This window comes from Nanorana parkeri, unplaced genomic scaffold (assembly GCF_000935625.1).
Source record: "Nanorana parkeri isolate BGI_ZX_2015 unplaced genomic scaffold, ASM93562v1 scaffold1066, whole genome shotgun sequence".
In the NCBI taxonomy this organism is placed as follows: Eukaryota; Metazoa; Chordata; class Amphibia; order Anura; family Dicroglossidae; genus Nanorana; species Nanorana parkeri.
The window spans coordinates 71,195-85,457 of NW_017307334.1; the positions used below are offsets into that span (position 1 = coordinate 71,195).

Consider the following 14,263-nt stretch of genomic DNA (forward strand, 5'->3'; position numbering starts at 1 on the left):
GGGCCAGATTAAGAGCATCACAGGCCTGGTGCTGAGGATTTTGAGGGGCCTTTTTATGGAAATGTTGACGGTCACCAGGGCCCTCTTGCTGTGATTTGTAGTCTCCAGGTGGTCAGTGCGGGCGCTGGGTAATAAGTGCTGTGGCCGCTGCAGGCTCCGGGTGGTCAGTGCAGGCTTTGGGCAGTCAGTGCGGGCTCCAGCCAGTAACTGCGGGCTCCGGGCGGTCAGTGCGGGCCCTGGGCGGACAGTAAGGGCCCTGGGCGGTCAGTGCGTGCTCCGGTTGGTCAGTGTGGGCTTTGGGTGGCCAGTGCGGCCTCTGGGTGGTCAGTGCGGACTCTGGGTGGTCAGTGTGGGCTTTGGGTGGCCAGTGCGGGCTTTGGGCGGTCATTGCGGGCTCTGGGTGGTCAGTGCAGGCTCTGAGTGGTTAGTGCGGGCTTTGGCTGGTCAGTCCAGGTTCTGTGCGGTCAGTGCGGGTTTGGCTGGTCTCAGTGCAGGCTTTGGGTGCCATCCATGGCAGGATGGATGGCATTTTATGCACATTCACAATTAATATCGTAAGCAATTACATAATAATGCAGGCTTTGAGGGGTCAGTGCAGGCTTTGGGCGGCCCTCTAGACTTGCCAGTAATCGTTTTGGGAGATTTGGCTCTAGTGCGCTTCCGCCACCCACGGCATTAATACTACATTATTACAGGTATTTATTACAGGTATTTATATAGCGCTGACAATTTACGCAGCACTTTACATAGTTGCACATTCACATCATTCCCTACCCTCAAGGAGCTTACAATCTAAGGTCCCTATCTCACATGCATACATAGAGGGCCAACTTAGAGAAGAGCCTGTTAACCTACCAGCATGTCTTTGGAGTGTGGGAGGAAACCGGAGTACCCGAAGGAAACCCACGCAAGCACAGGGAGAACATGCAAACTCCTTGATTGATTTCTTCTCTGGACAGACCTGTGGATAATTTGAGGTATGTGGCAGACAGTGAGGCATAGGAGGGGGATGGATCTCACAATGAAATACAGGCTGGAGTCAATACACAGACTGGTAGCACTCATTTCTTGGAGGGTTTCATTCCTCTCCCTGGTCCTTTGCCCTTTTTGGCAGGACTGTCTTCCTCTTCAGAACTTTCCTCTACTTTTTTCATTTTCTTCCTTGGCAGTCCTGCCTCTTTTGGAAGCTGCTGGCCTTTTTACAGCTTTTGGAGGAAAATCTGGATCTTCCTTTTCTACCTTCTCCTCACCTTCTTCCTCTGCCAAGGAGTAGTGTGCTTCCAGTGCATCATGCTGACCACTAATAAACACCGGCCCAGAATGTTGATCTAGGGCAGTGGTCTCAAAGTACCTGCCCGCGGACCAGTTGCTGCCTGCGAGCCAGTACTATGTGGCCCGCAGCTAGCTTACAAGTCTGGTACGCGGTCAAGGACCGCGTACCGGACTTGCGGGAGCAGCTACACGGTCTGCATCTCTGTCAGATGCAGACTGCATAGCTATATTAAAATACCGCATATGCTATATTAAAGTAATGAATTCAATTCCTTGGAAATAATTTACAAATAAAACACGTATTAAGCTCTTTTTAATAAATATTAAGTACAAAAATGTAATATCAAATAGGACAGAAAGGAGTGCCAATTTATATGTATAAATACAATTTCGTTACATAGTTTTACTAACAGCTATTACTTTACAGACATACAGCCAAACAATGCAATAAATGCCCCTTATTTTTGTATGTACAATAAAATGCCATCGTAGGATATATTCTAGGTACTGATACTTGATATCCCAGCCTGAAATGCAATTGAATTAAACTGGGTCTGTCACAAATACTCTGGATTTATATTTTTTTCTGTCAGCCAGACTATACGGTAAACATATTTTAAAAAATGCCAATGCCTAATCATCTGATTTTGTTAATAAACTTAAATTGTGTTTTAAATAGAGGATCAATAAACCTGGAATTACATAGTATTTGGGGTGTAATAAAGACATACGTCCATCAAGTCCAACCAATATAGGTCCACGCATCATCTCATTCTTAGGGATACTGGTATCCCTGGATATTACGGTCCCTCAAGAAATTGTCCAAACGTTTCTTGAACAAATCTACACTCTTAGCTGAAATCACTGCCGATGGCAGTGAGTTCCAGACCTTAACCGCTCTTACTGTAAAGAACCCTCTTCGCCCATTGTGCTGGAATTTTTTCTCCACCAACTTTAGGTGGTGGCCTCTAGTCTTTGTAATGGAGTTAATCTCAAACAGTTTGTTGCCAATGTTGCTGTCACCATTGAACATCTTGTACGTGAAAATCAGATCCCCCCTTAATCTCCTTAATTCCAGCATAAACATATTTAAGAATTATAATATATAATTATATGTGTTTTTTACATCGTATATGAAAAAAAGGTAAATGCATGTATGTGTATGAGCCAATTCCCTAGGGTCAATTGATGCCACTAACAATGACTACAAAATAGTTTGGGCTAGAGATCTGCAATTAGTTGGAATGGGTTTCTTATGAACCCATCAGGTTAGTGACTAGGGTTAAGCTGGCCATACACCTATTGATTTTCTGCAGATTTTCTATGGTCAGATGGAAAAGGTGCAACAGATTTCTCCATCTTCACTTAACAGTGTGGATGGAGGAATCTCCCACTGGGCCAAGCTTTAGTATCTTGCTAGTCAGCCACACAGGCTCTCAAAATATCTGAACAATGCCTACATCTTATCAGATTGTTCAGGTATTTTGACAGCCAGCTGGGCCATCTAGCAAGATCCTGAAGCTTGGCCCAGCGGGAGATTCCTCCATCCACACAGTTTAGCGTAGATGGAGGAATCTGTTGCACTTTTTGCATCTGACCATAGAAAATCTGCAGAAAATCTATAGGTGTAGGGCCAGCTTATAACTGTCCACAGGCATACCCTGTAGTCACTTGCCTTTTTATTTAGAGCACATACAATATTATTTTTCCATTCTTTTATTTCCATTACCTACAATTACTTTTTTGGTTTCCATTGTTTTGGCTGCTTATATACATTATAGGTGCTTTAGACGTAATATAAAAATATTTTTTCCTTAAATGGACAAACCAAAATCTTTCAGGTTGGTCAGCCTTAAGCACAGTGAAGTAATTTTTTTAGCCCAGATATTGGCAAGCATGTGCAAAAATTCAGCATATTTGTCTTATAATCTGTATCGAGATGCAGCTTTATTATTCAGAAAATATTGACATGGAAGGTGGTGTTTTACTTTGTATTCAACGAGCCACTGCTTTTGGAAATATGGCAATACAAAGTCAGTGCGAAAGACATTCCTAATACCTGGAAAACAAAACATATCATGATCAAATGGTTAACACTTTTTTAATTAATGAACATTTATGACATTATAGATCACTTAAAGTGACATTAAACCCTCAGATTTTTTAACATAAACCAATACTGTAATGTGTGCCTTACTGTAATCCATGGTTGTTTCCCTTCTCTTTGCTGCTCTTCCTTTTAAATCTGTATCTGTTCTCATGCTTGGGGAGAACTTCCCTTTGCAGCTGAGTGCCTCTTCCTGTAGTGCTGGCTCAGGTTACAAGCCTATACACAGACACCATGTAGCCATTCCCGAGACAAGGCAGTCTGCTGCAAAGGGAAGTTCTCCCCAAGCATGAGAAGAGATACAGATTTAAAAGAAAGAGCAGCAAAGAGAAGGAAAACAACCATGGATTACAGTAAGGCACACATTAAAGTATTGTTTAGGGTTTAATGTCACTTTAATCAGTCACATTCACTTCTACATGTTACTGAATATTTTAATCTTTTTATTTAGAGAATAACAGAATATTCACCAAAAAACTATGTTTATATGTTAAAATATTAAAGGGGAACTCATAACCTTTGGCATATATAGACTTCTTTTAATGTGCAATAAGCAGTATCTGGAAATCGAATTAGTATAAAAAAAGAGGGTTTTTAGATAAAAAAAATACTCAATAACTTGTACGTGCGTATTGTACCATATGCAACATATGCAAATAAATGGCTCCATACACATAGCCGCGTATGGAGCCGTATATTTGCGTAGCGTATATATGCGCAAAAACAGAATGGAACAGAGATGCGTCCGGGCAGCGTATTTATGTGTATTTACGCGCATATACACGTGTTTATGCGCTGTACGCACGTACATCACATTAAAAATTCCATTACGAGTGATGCATTCTTGGATTGCATATAGTGCATGCATAGACGCGTATATACGCAATATACAATTTTGCTTGCGTTGTGTGTGAATGAGGCATTAGAGACAAAAAGACTGAATAAAGGATTTGAGAATGTTCACACAATAAAATGTGTGAAGATTCACTTACATTATCCAGTCATGTGAAAAGGAAATCCTTGTTTACATAATTCATATGTACATGATTGGATCATTGCAGTGAATATTCACACAATTTATTTTGTGAACATTCTCAAATCCTTTAGCAAATCAGCTCCGGACAATAGTGTTTGCATGCTGATAAAGCACAGGGAGCTTCTGTATAAAGAAAACCTGTCATGAAAGAAACCAGAAGGTTGGAATTTCTGACCTTTCCTTCTAAAAATATGCAATATCTGGCCTACTAACACCCTTGTTTACATTCTTTGAGTCAGTGTCCTGCAACAAGTATGCAGATAAAGAGTTTTAAATTCACTATAACTCCACTGGCTACACAATTGTTCCAGGGTGGTGGCTCAAATGGGCTTAAGGTCATGGCATCACCACAATAGCCAGGCAACTAAGCATTTTTAGAAAACAAGTCAGCAATGGCACCCCCTATATTCCTCTCACTAACTTTAAACATGTTCAGATTCTCAGGAATACTGTGTGTTCAGTAAACTGTTTCTCTTGAATGTCTTACCTCAATAACAGAAGTACAGATGGTCACTACCCCAACATAAAGGAAATTATGTTCAAACCAAGATGTCAAAGCGTCACTACACCCCTAAAAATAAATGTAAAAACAGTTTGAGACACATTTTCCTCAATATACAAATTACTCTAAAACCCTATAGAATATAGAGACATGAGATGTCAAAGTGGCAGAAAAGGAACAAAGGGCCCAGGTGCAAAATTATTTTTGGGCCCCCCTTCCCCCCAAAAAAAAACCCCTGTAACCCCCCTAACCCATATCCCCTGTAGCAACCACACAAAAAAAAGTTGGAAAAATGGCATTGCTGTATAAAGTACTGCTGAGATTTGTAGTCCTCTATAGAGGGTGCCATTCTGCATTGCTGCAATGCAGAATGGGACCTGCTATATAGAACTACAAATACCAGCTGTACTTTATACAGCAATGCCATCAATTGGGCTACAAAAAATAATGATTTTATTTATTAACTTACCTTCACCTCCTCTGGCTGTTTCCTGGTGGGGGAGGCTGCAGAAAACCACCCCTGTGTGTGTGTTCACCTCAGCGCGCCTGTGTACTCAGCTCAGGCGGCTGTTTGCTGGGTCCTCAGGGCCGGGGGCCAGGGCTGCCCTCTGCAGTGCCTGCAGGCTATTTTTTATTCTCGGCTCCCTCCACAGTTTTCGGCGGCCGGCGGGCCCCCTCATCTCTGCGCCAGGAGTGTCGGGTCTTTCCGACACTCCCGGCGCAGAGACGAGGGGGCCGGTCGGCCGGCAAAAACTGAGGAGGGAGCCGAGAATATTAAAAAAAGCCTGCAGGCACTGCAGAGGGTAACCCTGGGCCTCGGCATGAGGACCCAACAAACAGCTGCCTGAGTACACGGGCACGCTGAGATGGACACACACACAGGGGAGGTGCTGAGATGGACACACACAGGGGGCCCGTCAACCGCCGGACACCAATGTGATCAATGGACACTCCCGGAGCAGAGAAGGGGGGGCCTGCTGCATACCAATGGTAACCAGCGGCCGGACACCAACGAACCCCCCATCTCTGCCCCAGGGCTGTGTTTGAATGGATACTGGGCCCCCCCTGTAAGCTCAGGCCCCGGTGCGGCGGCACCGACCGCACCGACGGTCTTAGATTCTATCCTGGTCAAGATTAAAGTGACACTAAACTCAGGAGTTAAAGCCTAAAAATACATTCAAGTGCCTTAACCGTTAGCAAAAATGGATCTTTTTTGCGTATTACTCAGCTATAGATCCTCAAATAACCTCTGAATTCATGCTGACACTGTCCTTCCTTCTGGAGGGTGGCTACTTTTGTTCCCCATGGTCCCTGTGTGTGTTAAAAAGTAGCCTCCGCTCCAAGCTTGCTTGCTGCCGCTGCCGGTCCCGAGATCTGCTGTGCCCATGCGGCTGGGACCGGCACGGCAATGCTGTCACTGGAGATCAAAGGGAGCTCGGTACACGATCACCCTTTGATCTCCTCTGCTGTCCCCGAATGCAGGAAGTGCATTACATCACTTCCGCATTCCTCTGTCACTCTCCGGTACAGAACACCGGAAAGAAGCTGATGGAGCTGATCTCTGCTTCATCAGCTTCTCTGGGGGTACCTAGGTGACATCAAACAAAAAGTTTTAAAAAAATGAAATAAAAAAATGTAAAATAACACAAATTTTTTTTTTAAGTCCCCCGCCCCCCCCACATACACACGCAAACATGCGTCAGATGCGCCAACATGCGAAAACGCCTATTGTGCTGCACATGTTACATATCGCCGCAAACGTCGGAATGAGAGCAATAATTCTAGTGCCATTCACTGATAACACTAAACTGATGAACAGTAAAAGCTTTTAAACCTATGGCCAATTTTGGATGTGGTCATTTTCTGCGATTTCGCGTGCTATTTTAAAGCTTGATATGTTTGGTGTATTTACCCGACGTGACCCCGTCTTAATGGGGTGATAATAAATGTTTCATAACATTTCATAGGGAAACAGTTTTTTTAACATAATGTACGCTAATTTTTTTGCTATATAGTAAAAATGTAAAACCCCAGTGGTGTTTAATACCACCAAAAGAAAGCTCTATCTGTCCCCAATAAATTGTATAAAATGTGTTTCAGTACAGCGTTTCATGACAGAATAAACGTCAGTCAAAGTACAGCAGCGCTGAACACTGAAAAATGGCCTGGCCAGGAAGGGGGTGAACAGGGGCGGACTGACCCACCAGCACGGGGCCTGTGGCCAGGCATCTGTCCTGTACCAGGCGGGCCCCATCAAGTGAGCAGGCGAGCGAGCGGGGACCGAACCCAGCACAGGCTAGGAGAGTCTGCGTCCACAGACACATCCTGCCAGCGCCGAAACTAGGGGGGGCATATAATATTAATGAGCCGGGGTGGACGATACCCCTCTCCCTCCCTGCACTGACCGCTCTGCAGACACTGCCAGGGCACTTGAGGGTGTCGGGGAAGGGGGGCCTAGACGGTCGGGCAGAGAATTACATGGGAGTGAGAAGATACGACCGGAGGACAGAGGAGGCAAGCTGTCAGCAGGTATGAGGAGCTCTCCTGCACTCACAGCTGCTCCTATAATATACATTCCGGCCGAGAGCAACGTGGGGGGTGGGGGATTCTTCTCCATGTCTCAGGCTTCTCCTCTCTTCCTCCCCTGGCTGCTTGAACTATGAACAGGCTGAATAGTGATGCTGTGTTTGTGTCTTGCATTGCATGTGTATTATGTGTCCTGTATTGCATGTGTATTATGTGTCCTGTATTGCATGTGTATTATGTGTCCTGCATTGCATGTGTATTATGTGTCCTGCATTGCATGTGTATTATGTGTCCTGTATTGCATGTGTATTATGTGTCCTGCATTGCATGTGTATTATGTGTCCTGCATTGCATGTGTATTATGTGTCCTGCATTGCATGTGTATTATGTGTCCTGCATTGCATGTGTATTATGTGTCCTACATTGCATGTGTATTGTGTGTGTCCTGTATTGCGTGTGTCCTGTATTGCGTGTGTCCTGTATTGCATGTGTCCTGTATTGTGTCCCCTGTATTGTGTGTACTGTATTGTGTACTGTATTGTGTGTGTATTGCGTGTGTCCTGTGTTGCGTGTACTGTATTGTGTGTGTACTATGTGTATGTGTATTGTGTGTATTATGTGTTGTGTGTGTGTGTATTAGGCCTCATTCACACTGGGCGCACACGTCCATGGGGTGTGCACACCTGTAAACAGTTGATCCCGGGAGGGAGAGGTGCTGTGTGTGATTACGCGCAGCAGCTTGTTCTCCTCTATCGGAGGACACGGGTGTACACTGTCATCCGTGTCTGATGGATCCTGTCTGCGCACAAGTGCGGACCCCCGTACCCACATAGATTTGAAGTCCAGGTGTCCGTATGACATCGTACAGCCGTTTCCTCCCATAGGGAACAACAGGCTGCTGAGCGCAACCAGCCCAGTGTAAGTGAGGCCTTATGTGTTGTGTGTGTACTTTGTGTGTTTTGTGTGTGTGGTCTGCCGTGCGTTGGTTTGTACAGCTATCATTTCTAAACTGTAGAGGATCTTCAGGGGTGGGCAAACTCTGGCTCCGTAACTGTGGTGGAGCTCCAAGACCCATGATGCATTGCAAGACTTTTGCATATGCATGGTTCCCACGGTAAGATGCATGGTGGGATTAGTAGTTTTACCACAGCTAGGGGAATTAAATTTACCCACCCCTTGTAATAATGCATTGGGTGGATTTGATATGTGCAAAGCCCAAGGGGGCCCCATAATCTCTTATCGCCCGGTGGCCTCATATGTTGTCAGTCCGCCCCTGGGGGTGAAACACCATGGTCTTTAGGTGGTTAATATAGCATGATACAGTATTGTAATGAGTTATAAAGAACAAACATTTGATAGAGCTTCCAGAAATAGCCAGCAGAGGGAACTGTTAACCAAACATTGACACTGATATATCCTGTAACAATGTTAGCCTATTGCTTAGCAGAATAAATATCAGGAAACCTAAAGGATACGTTGAGGAAAATCACTTTTCTTTGTACATAATGTCTCTACCTTATACCGGTAAGAAACATCAGCCATATTCCAAGTGCGTTATAGACATTGATTTCTGTTGAGTGAGTTTATAGGACATATGTACATTATTTAGGTGAAAAGGTTACTTGATCCTATGTAAATAAAGTGTCTTAATAAATGAAACCTGTAAACATATAAATCTTTCATACCCGTTTAAAGGCAATACGATTGTTGCAGTCCTTTGTTTCTTCAGGGCAGCAAGAACTTGGAACTGAATCTCCCCAGTCCTTCGAGCTGTTGATGCCACAGCATTTCATCTAAATCAAAATAATTTTTTGTAATGTTATTTCACACTAATAATGTTCACCTTTTTATGACCATCTGTGGCTAATTTATTAAATTGTCTATAATAAAAAAAAACTTGCATGCTTCACGCATCAATGACGAATCAGAACAAATATGCAGTGAATATTGACAGTTGTAGAATTAAATCATGATTAGTCCTGTCCTGCACACAAATAATTGAATAAAGGGGCTTATTTCTTTCTTACATGTGACCAACTACTCTACAATTCTGTACTGCAGCTTTACACAGCTATGTGACCCAACATATTACTACTGCAATTTGCCATTTATAACAGCCACAGTTAAACAAACAATAACTATACTGTATAGTTTTATGATTAATGTACGATTTTGTTTTCATTTGAATGATTATCTCATCCACAGAACAAAGTCAATGGATAATAGTTTAGCAAATGTAGGGCTGCACCACTATACAGGCATATTTTAAATCTTCTCTGTCTTGCTTTTAAAGTAAATCTAAAGCCAAAACCTTTTTTATAGTTTTGGATAGAGTAAGGGAGGCTTCAGCAGGGTGGCTGAATTTGTTCCCCATGGTCCCTGTGTGTGTGTTGTAATGTAGCCACCACTCCAAGCCATCAGCATGTACGCCATCAACAAGTTACACATGCTAAGTGACATTAAACTCAAGAGTTAAATCTTAAAAATGCATTCAACTACCTTAACAATTAACACAATATAGTTTATTTGTTCATCACTCGGCTGTAGATCTTTAAACCATCTCTGAATTTATGCTGACTCTGTCCTTCCTTCTGGACAGTGGCTACTTTTGTTCCCCATGGTCCCTGTGTGTGTTGTAAAGTAGTCACCACTCCAAGCTCGCTCTCTTGATTTGTATTGAGATTTTAGTCCATCACGGGAGCGAGCTTGGAGTGGTGGTTACTTTTCAACACACACAGAGACCATGGGGAAGAAAAGTAGCCACCCTCCAGAAGAAATCACAGTGTCAGCAAAATTCAGAGATGATTTGAGGATCTACATCCAAGTGATACACAAATAAGAAATTTTTTTGTTAATAGTTAAGGTACTTCAATGTATTTTTAAGATTTAACTCCTGAGTTTAGTGTCACGGTAAGATGTGCTGGGATTTCTATGCTCAATCAAATTGTCCAGATGCAAATAAGATCACTAGTACTGGCAAGGCAGCTCCCAAACAAGACAGGCCTCCCTTGTAGGGTAACCAGAAGTGACTCAATGTGCAGAAATAAAGGGTGCCAAACCAAAAGGTGAGAGTCCAAACGTGCCCAACATGCTACTGCTACCAAGCCCAGCTCTAAAGGAGATCCTTTTATTAAATCACATAGAGATACATTTGGTTATAGTATCTTTTGAGTCCAATCAAATCCTTATTCCATCCTAAGACCTGATGAAGTAGGAGTGTCAGAGACCCTCTGTTAGTGCGCATGCCCGAAGTTCCGTTTTCCACACCATTGGAAAACGGGCACTTGCGCGCGCGCGCCATGGGACAGCCGCGCACAGGAAGTGACACAATGGGCTAATGGACCACACTATTTAAACCCACTCTGCCTGTCTCTAAATTGCTGGATTGTGGTTCAGCTCCCCTTTGTTCCTGTTATTCCTTGCCTCGTATTGCCAGACTTCTGACTTGGATGTGTTCTTGACCATTCTTGTTTGCTGACTGCCCCTGACCTTGGATTGTTACTGGACTTTACCTCTGCCTCATCCCTTTGTGCCTTGCCTGCCCAATTGATGTGACCTTGGCTCGTTTGACCTGGATTACGGATCTTGCCCTGCTCTGCAACACCACCTGGACTCCAGCTTGCACGGTGTTACCACCACTGGTACCCGTGTCACTTGCTGTCTGCTTGGACTCTGTCCCCAACTCCAGAGTCCTTGGGACATGAGGTGCAAGGGAGGCCTCCTCACACATTCAGACTCCAACCAGGTACGTGACAAGGAGTGGTGTTGCTTCTAAAATGGCTGTTTTTTGTTTGATCGAATTGATCGAATTGGACCCTTTAACCTTTTGGTTTGGCGCCCTTTTTTCCTGAACACTGAGTACTTCCAGACAATCAGGGCTATGTTGCCTTGCACGCTGCACATGTAATTATGCTTTACAACAGGGGAGTGCACTCCATTAATGATTAATTATACATTTGTGCTATCTGGACTAACGCAAATCCACATCAATGTGTAGGTTGAGGTCCAACCAGAGTACTTTGCTCAGTGGTAGTATAAGAGGTCAAGGGGACTAGAGAGATTGTACAGAATTAGAACTCCTTTGACATGTAGAACAGTTCTCATAAGAATTTTAAATATGTGCATAACTTTTTGTCTGATGTTCAGCTTTAAAATATTTTTTTTCTGGTTATGGGAAAACAGCTGCAAATTAGTCTTTACTGTATCAGGACTTTATCATCTGTGCTCATAATAATGGAAGCTTAGACTCTTAAGAATGACACACTTACAGAACTTTGTATGTTGTCCCAAATAGTCTCATTTAAGTTCTTTTCTTTGTGCTTCTCCAGACTAATTTTCAGCTCATTTGTGATATATGGGCCAATCTAAAACAAAAATAAATAGTGAACAGCAATGTTGGTATAAATTAATTCAACTATCTGGGTACAATGTCAAACGTTTTGCAGTTTATAGTTTACAGGAAGACAAATACTTGCCATTATTAATAGTATAGGGGTCATTGCACACAACAGCAAATGCATGTACTACTTTTTATCACCACAAAGATTTGTGCCACCAGCGTATGATACCACATGCTGGTTGCTCAGTTTGATAGTGTGAGTTTCCACAATGCCATGGTGGTCCTTGAATGGCTTTTATACTACAAACAGAAAATCTTATCCAGAAGCGCCAGAGGCAGTCATTCCTCATCCCTCACAAGGAAGAAGTACTAAGAAATATGTGCAGGATGCAGCCCCAATACAGTCAGGGAGACTGAGACATCTACAAGAAAACACAAAGAGAGGGGCGCCTTTCCTAGTGCAGATAGGTTTATTCAACAATAATAAAAAACAAGCTGGCAGGTACTCACAAAGGTAGAATAACAACAAGCTGTAGGACAGTAAGAAAACCTGAGCAATGGAGGGATCCGTGTGATACGTCCTGTGTACAGATCAGTGAAGTGTCGACGCGTTTCCGGGGCATGCTCCCTTCATCAGAACGTGATTCAAGTCTGCTCCCCACATTAACCGCCTGGACGAGCAGATTGTGTCAGGAGAATCCCCGTAATTCCCGATGCCTCCGCTCCCAGCCTCATTTCCCCAAGCGGCTATTAGATGCATTACCTGCATACTCTGAATAATACTGAGCTGATTCACATATTTATTATTGGTTGCATTACCTGCACACTCTGAATGATACTGAGCTGATTCACATATTTGCTAATAGATGCATTACCTGCATACTCTGAATAATACTGAGCTGATTCACATATTTGCTATTAGATGCATTACCTGATTACTCTGAATAATACTGAGCTGATTCACATATTTGATAATAGATGCATTACCTGCATACTATGAATAATACTGAGCTGATTCACATATTTGCTATTAGATGCATTACCTGCATACTCTGAATAATACTGAGCTGATTCGCATATTTGCTAATAGATGCATTACCTGCATACTCTGAATAATACTGAGCTGATTCGCATATTTGCTAATAGATGCATTACCTGCATACTCTGAATAATACTGAGCTGATTCACATATTTGCTATTGATTGCATTACCTGGATAATCTGGATACCCTGATTAAGATTGAGCTGATATAGATACTGCTAACTATCTGCATACCTGCATATTCTGAATAATAGTGAACTGACTCATATAACTACAGTTGATTGCATTGCCTGCATAACCTTGATACTTTGACTAAGACTGTGCTAAATCTTATATTGCCTCTGAAGTGCATTTCTACATTAACCCCTCATATTCAGTGGAGCTGTGCGAGTTCTTACATTGCTAGTGGGCTGCATTACCTGAAGCCACCTCTGTATTCCTAACCAGAGAGTATAGTAATCTTACTTATCAGAGATCTCGTGATAAGCATTATCCACTAGACTTACAGCACCAAAACCCAAATTGACGTGAAATGATGTGATTGACTCCAACCTCCATTGAACAATATTTGGAGAGATAACCAGGAGTCATATACTGAGTCCCGTCATCCACATCCAACTCTGTAGTTGAGTATCCCACTCACACCAATAGGATTTTTACATCCGGTTTTCTTACTGTCCTACAGCTTGTTGTTATTCTACCTTTGTGAGTACCTGCCAGCTTGTTTTTTATTATTGTTGAATAAACCTATCTGCACTAGGAAAGGCGCCCCTCTCTTTGTGTTTTCTTGTCTTTTATACTACAGTGTATAATAGTATGACCTTAGGGCCCTATTTACAATGGAGAGTGGATATCTGCCAGACACTTAAATGTCATTCATATAATGCAGGTCACGGTGTGAAACTTGGAAGTATATCTAAAGCCAAATACTTTTTTATTTTATTTTGGATAGAGTAGGGAGAGTTTAAAATAGCAGTTTTTGGACAGGTGTGCCTCATTTGGGATATTTCCCTTCACTTCCTGCCCTGTAGAGTCAACATGAAGTGAGAAGATATATTTATAATGTGAAGGATATCTTCTCTTAAACAGTTGTCATGAGACCAAGGGGTCTATTCACGAAGCTGCCGAGGGCAGCCGAGTGAATGACCGATCTGAAGTGAAGTGAGCCGAACACTGTTCGGCTTTTCACTTCAGGCTGGTACGGCTAATTTCAGCCGTACATCGGCTGAAATCAGCCGTACATCGGCTTGCTTCGTGTGGCTTCGGGTCGGCCAAACATGCTCAGCATGTTCGGCCGACCCGAATTGCAGAAGGAGTTCGACTCAGCCGATCCAACATCTGGATCGGCTGAGCCGAACCCCCGGCAGGCTTCTCACTGCTGTTCGGGCTATTCTTAAAGATCCCGAACAGCAGTGAGTGAATAGCCGAATGCCGCCGAGC

General features: G+C 43.1%; 1 protein-coding gene across 1 annotated transcript in view; it reads right to left on the minus strand.

Moving 5' to 3' along the window:
- Positions 1–3,246: 3,246 nt before the first annotated feature.
- Positions 3,247–14,263, minus strand: part of CD53 (CD53 molecule) — a 33,487-nt gene continuing 22,470 nt past the window's right edge. The window contains exons 5-8 of the mRNA XM_018567574.1: positions 11,712–11,807; positions 9,129–9,236; positions 4,903–4,986; positions 3,247–3,331 (exon numbers count right to left, since the gene is read on the minus strand). Coding sequence (XP_018423076.1) covers positions 3,257–3,331; positions 4,903–4,986; positions 9,129–9,236; positions 11,712–11,807 — 363 coding nt within the window. The 3' untranslated portion in view covers positions 3,247–3,256. The remainder of the gene's footprint in view (positions 3,332–4,902; positions 4,987–9,128; positions 9,237–11,711; positions 11,808–14,263) is intronic.